The sequence below is a fragment of the Oncorhynchus masou genome, chromosome 26 (assembly GCF_036934945.1).
Source record: "Oncorhynchus masou masou isolate Uvic2021 chromosome 26, UVic_Omas_1.1, whole genome shotgun sequence".
NCBI classification, from domain to species: Eukaryota; Metazoa; Chordata; class Actinopteri; order Salmoniformes; family Salmonidae; genus Oncorhynchus; species Oncorhynchus masou.
Window position 1 is genome coordinate 11,635,085 of NC_088237.1, and position 5,597 is coordinate 11,640,681.

General features: G+C 45.5%; 1 protein-coding gene across 1 annotated transcript in view; it reads right to left on the reverse strand.

Annotated features, from left to right (window-relative positions):
* Positions 1 to 3,479, reverse strand: part of zgc:162331 (uncharacterized protein LOC793007 homolog) — a 13,268-nt gene extending 9,789 nt beyond the window's left edge. The window contains exon 1 of the mRNA XM_064937968.1: positions 2,800 to 3,479. Within this exon, the coding sequence (XP_064794040.1) occupies positions 2,800 to 3,052 (253 nt within the window). The 5' untranslated portion in view covers positions 3,053 to 3,479. The remainder of the gene's footprint in view (positions 1 to 2,799) is intronic.
* Positions 3,480 to 5,597: the final 2,118 nt, after the last annotated feature.

A 5,597-nucleotide genomic window follows, 5' to 3' on the forward strand; every position in this document is an offset into this window, starting at 1 on the left:
GATCAACTCATCAAAAGGCTTTGATGATTTGAATCAGGTGTGTAGTGCTAGGGCACAAAAACACCCCTTTGGGTCCCATGGACCAGGATTGAGAACCAGTGGTGTGTCTCATTCTCACTCTCTCTCTGTTTTTTGTTTTTAAGAACGAATGGCTGATGAGAAGAGAGTTGGTGTTCCCTCTAACCTTTCCCTCTAATAATAACCGACGATAACTTTATCTCGAGAACTATGTTTGTCTTCTCGCTCCCTTCCTCACTCCACCTATCCCCCCTCTCTCTCTGTTAAGGGCTGGACCTGTGCCTTGTGTGTAACGGTTTTCTTGTGTCGAAGGAGAGGCGGACCAAAACGCAACGTGGTTATTATTCATGGTTCTTTAATAAAGAAACTATACATGAATAGACTAACAAAACCAAGAAATGTGAAAAAACAAAACAGCCCTATCTGGTGCAAACACAGAGACAGGAACAATCACCCACAAAACCCAACACCAAACAGGCTACCTAAATATGGTTCCCAATCAGAGACAATGACTAACACCTGCCTCTGATTGAGAACCATATCAGGCCAAACACAGAAACAGACAAACTAGACACACAACATAGAATGCCCACTCAGATCACACCCTGACCAAATAAAACATATAAACATACAAAGCAAACTATGGTCAGGGTGTGACAGTGTGAGGCTGGACGTATTGGTTAAACATAGCTCGGGTCTTCTGACCATGCAGTGACTGGTAATAAGAGGACTGGTTGTGTGCCTGCAGAGGCTGCTCGACTGACTGACAGCAGCTAGACCTCCCAGGTTAGAATGTCTGCATTGTTTCAGCTGTGGAACATGGATCTGAGAGTCAGTTCTATTAACCCTCTGAGCTGAATTACACTCTAATGTACAGTATTTTGAAACAAGATCGTTTCGAGAGCTGTAATTATGTATTTTCAAAATACTTTTCTATACGAAACATTTAAGTGGTTTACAATTTTGTAGCCCCTTTTCACCCTGTCAGTGGTGGGGAAAGTACACAATTGTCATACGTGAGTAAAAATAAAGATACCTTCATGGAAATTGACTCAGGTAAAAGTGAAACGTGAAAGTGTTCTCTTGATAAGTGAGTGACCATTTCCCTGTCCCGCTAAGCATTCAAAAATGAAAGAAGTACTTTTGGGTGTCAGGGAAAATGTATGGAGTAAAAAGTACATTATTTTCTTTAGGAATGTAGTGAAGTAAAAGTAAAAGTAGTCAAAAATATAAATAGTAAAGTACAGATACCCCCAAAAACTACTTAAGTAGTACTTTAAAGTATTTGTACTTAAGTACTTTACACCACTGCACCCTGCATTGGTATCAGAAGACTGATGGCACTATGGTGTGATAAGAGTATCTGCAAAATAAACTAAATATAAATGTCATGTAAAAAATGAATAATTGCATAGCATGCTGAGTATTATTCTAATGAGCTCCGTCCCAAAAAAAAGGCCAATACTGCTTTGCAGTTCATTTTGGTATGTTCATATACTGTACATTTACATTTTGGTCATTTAGCAGATATTCTTATCCAGAGTGACTTACAGTCAGTGTATTCAACTAAGGAAGATAAACAAGAACATATCACAGTCATAGCAAGTCAAACGTTTCTGTAACTATTACTGAGAATGTTCCTGCTATTCGGCCTGGCATTTTTGTATTTTAAAATACAATACAATACAAGTATTTTGTAGTTTATTTTGATACATTGATCTTTATGGTATTTCGTAATTGTATTTTGTCATTTTTGCCCATTCCTGTGCCACAACTGCACTATACACACTCTCCTCTGCTAGCAAAACAACTAATAGAATGGAAAAGGGAGATAAAGTAGGGAGATAAAACTACAAATCTATCACTACCATTGACCCCCTAATGGCAATACAAATATGCTATTTACAGAGTGTGCTGGTAGGGACCAGGGCAGTCTAGTCACAGGGGAGCTGCTCACGATTCTGCCCAGAAAGAGAATTCTGAGGCATAGAGAAGAGAGGGCTGAGGGGAAGTGTGCTGTTGACCAGCGGGATCTAATATTAAATATGTATTCCCACGCGGAGAGTGAAAGAGAGAGAGAGAGAGAGAGAGAGAAAGCTGCTGTTATGAAACCAACTGTGTGTTTTTTAAACCTTTAAGGAGATTTACATCGTTGTGGTTAGTGTGTGTCCATTTCTGTCTGTGTGTATGCACGTGTCTATGCCATGCACGTGTGGGTGGTGGTAGGACTGTGTATTAGTGTGTGAGCACTAGTGTGTGTGTGCGAGAGAGGGAGAGAGAGAGAGAGAGACATAGAGAGAGAAAGAGAGCGAGAGAGAGAGAGAAAGGCAGATAGAGAGAGAGAGAGAGGGGGGGGGGGAACGGGATGCCCCACTAACTGCTAACTCATGCACACAGTAGCACCATAGTGGCATCTTGCTGATTTCAGTGCAGCCATAATGAGACATCACAACCACATCACCTGAAGCCATGAACCCCCCCCCCCCCAGGCTCTGATTAGGAAGCTCTGAGTCTGAACTGCTTCACTTTGGATTCTAATAACATTTAGACAAGTCAATAACACCTGCACACAACTCAAGCTCTGATATGACGGCCGATACTGCCATTCTGTGTACAGATGGGGAAACCGTGAGACATGAACATGCGGACAAACAAGCAACAACATAGGCCCACTTGCACCTGCAAGCATAAAGTAGTACACACCACAAACACAACACAAGTTTGTCTGCGGTATTAGTTTGTAGCAGTATTAGACATCAGTCCAGGAGAACACGGACTCACCTGTGTGGTTACTGATGGCTGCCTGTGACTCTAACTCTGTTGGTGACTCAGTCTGTAGCTTAGGCTGTGTCTGTGCCTCTGTCTGAAGCTCTGGCTGTGTTCGTACTCCAGTCTGTGTCTCTGTAGCAATGGGAGGATCAGAGGTGGTCTCTTGGAGGAGGGGGCTGACCGACGAGCATGCAGCCAGGGTCAGTGCACACGCCAGGGGCCACATCGGGGCCCACCCACCCGGGGGCCTCCCTCCTCTCGACATGGGGACAGGCAGGAGAGGAAGATACCAAGACGTCCTCAGTAGCAGTAGATGTCCTTTCTCCGTCACTCTCTCATGGCCAGATGACACTCACAGCTGGTCCCTTACCGTCCCGCCACTCAAGGTGCCCCAGCAAAAGCTGTTAAAACACAGTTGTTCTTCAAATCACTTCCTCTCGCAGTGTCCTGTCCTCTTCCCAGTCCTAGTCTCGTCTCTTCACTCCCTGAGTGGAGACAAAGAGGTCTGTGTGTGGCCCATGTCGCTGGTGCGCTGTGGATCGTAGCCGCTCTGTAACCTGCCTGTCCCTGCAATCTCTGCACAATGCCTTTTTCTCTCTAATCTCTCTCTCTTTACTCCCTGCCTCTGTCCCTTCTCTCTCTCTCTCTCTCTCTGCCTTCCTCTCTGCTTTCCCTCTCTCTCTCTGCTCCCTGTGATCCCCTGTTCTGACGGCAGCTCTTACGTAACCCGCTGTAGAGCGGTAATTCATGCACTCTTAAATCCTGATATTCCTGGTCGCTGCTCCCCATCCCTCTCTCTCTCTTCCTCCCGATCCTCCCACCCTCCCTCTTCCCCCGATCCTCCCACCCTCCCTCTTCCCCCCTATCCTCCCACCCTCCCTCTTCCCCCCTATCCTTCCACCCTCCCTCTCTTCATCCCAGGGCTGAGTGTGTGTGAGAGTGAGAGAGAGAGAGAGAGAGAGAGAGAGAGAGAGAGAGAGAGAGAGAGAGAGAGAGAGAGAGAGATCATGTTTCACAGGTAAATGGGTCTGTGCGGGAAAAAATAACAGTTTGCAGTATTGAGAAAACTGCATAAGCAGCCAACAGCATCGGCCAGCATCACCTCTGGGACAAAGCATAGAACAGGAGCGCAGCAGTATGCTCAGTACATCGATAATGACATAAAAATTATACTGCGCTGTGTGAAGTAAGAACACACTGTAAAGATGCAAAGCCACAATTCCCATCTCGGGACGGCAGGGTAGCCTAGTGGTTAGAGGCAGGTAGCCTAGTGGCTAGAGTGTTGGACTAGTAACCGAAAGGTTGCAAGTTAAAATCCCCGAGCTGACAAGGTACAAATCTGTCGTTCTGCCCCTGAACAGGCAGTTAACCCACTGTTCCTAGGCCGTCATTAAAAATAAGAATTTGTTCTTAACTGACTTGCCTAGTTAAATAAATGTTCAATAAAAATCTCTAATGGATCCCAGGGAGATGGGTTAGGATGGAGGAAACTAGAAGCTGTGAATGGCTCGTTTCTCCTGCAGTACTCTCTGGTCACTAACGGGCTGGACTGGCACAATAAGTCTATTTTAGATCACAGCCTCTATTATTCAACAGTCATCAGCATGGCTTCCTGTCTTGTCCAGACTGCAATCTCTGCCCTGATTCACCTGGCACTTTAACAACCACAGTGAAAAACATTCACAAATATCACCGGTCAAGTGTGTATGTTAAATTCAATGGCTCAGTGAAACGATCATGTCTTTAGATAAACGTGCAGGGGTCTTGTCGGGTCACTGATCGTGACTTTAAAAAAAGGTGCAGGGGTCTTGTTTGGGGTCACTGATCGTGACTTTAAATTAAGGTGCAGGGGTCTGGTTGGGGTCACTGATCGTGACTTTAAATTAAGGTGCAGGGGTCTTGTCGGGGTCACTGAACCTGTCATGACTAGATAAACATAGACTGAAGCCATCTGAAACGGCCGACAAACTCCTAGCTCGAATCATAATGTTCTGCTTAACGTAGGATTCAAATGAAGTTGACAACATAACACAACAACAAAAACAACAACAACAAAGCATGCGACTTCGTCACAATCGCCAGATGAATCGTCTTCGTGGAGACAGAGATGATAAGATACACGATTCAGTAACACAACAACACAGAGGCAACGCATCGTTCTTCACAGCCACTCTGTGTCTCTGGTGGATATGCCTCACACTTCAGTGCAATGGTACAGAGTGCACAAGAGCACAGATGAGTACAGAACTGAGGAGCACAGCAGCACGCAGGTAAAGCCACTAACAGGATGTGCTCTGCAGGAGATAACTGAGGAGCAGGTCACTCAGGGCAGATGAGCTTTGCACCTACAGGTCAAGGGGAAATCATAGCCACACCGTAAATGCATTGTGAACGGCGGGAGAGAGATACACAGAGAGAGATAGAGAGAGTGATGCACACGTAGACTGTTCATAGACTACCACCACATCACATTTTACCAGATCTTATCAACATGGTCGGCTGTTACAGTCGTTTCTCTGAGAGCGATAATAACCGTAGAGATGTTTTACTGCTGTACAGTTACAGTAACCTAACTAAGCTAGCAGGGCCATGGGAAAGGCTGTAAAGGGCTGTAACAGGGAGGCAGCAGGCAGCAGCTTTAGAGAGGAGGATTTAAGGCCTCCTGGGGCTGAAAGGCTACAGTAGATACAACAGTGGATCTGATTCTCAGGCTCATGCCTGCTGTGCTGTGGTTCTGCCAACCTTGGCCCTGTCCCATCCCCTCATGTGAACTTGTGGTTGTAGCAAGCTCTCCAGCAGGTATATTTCAC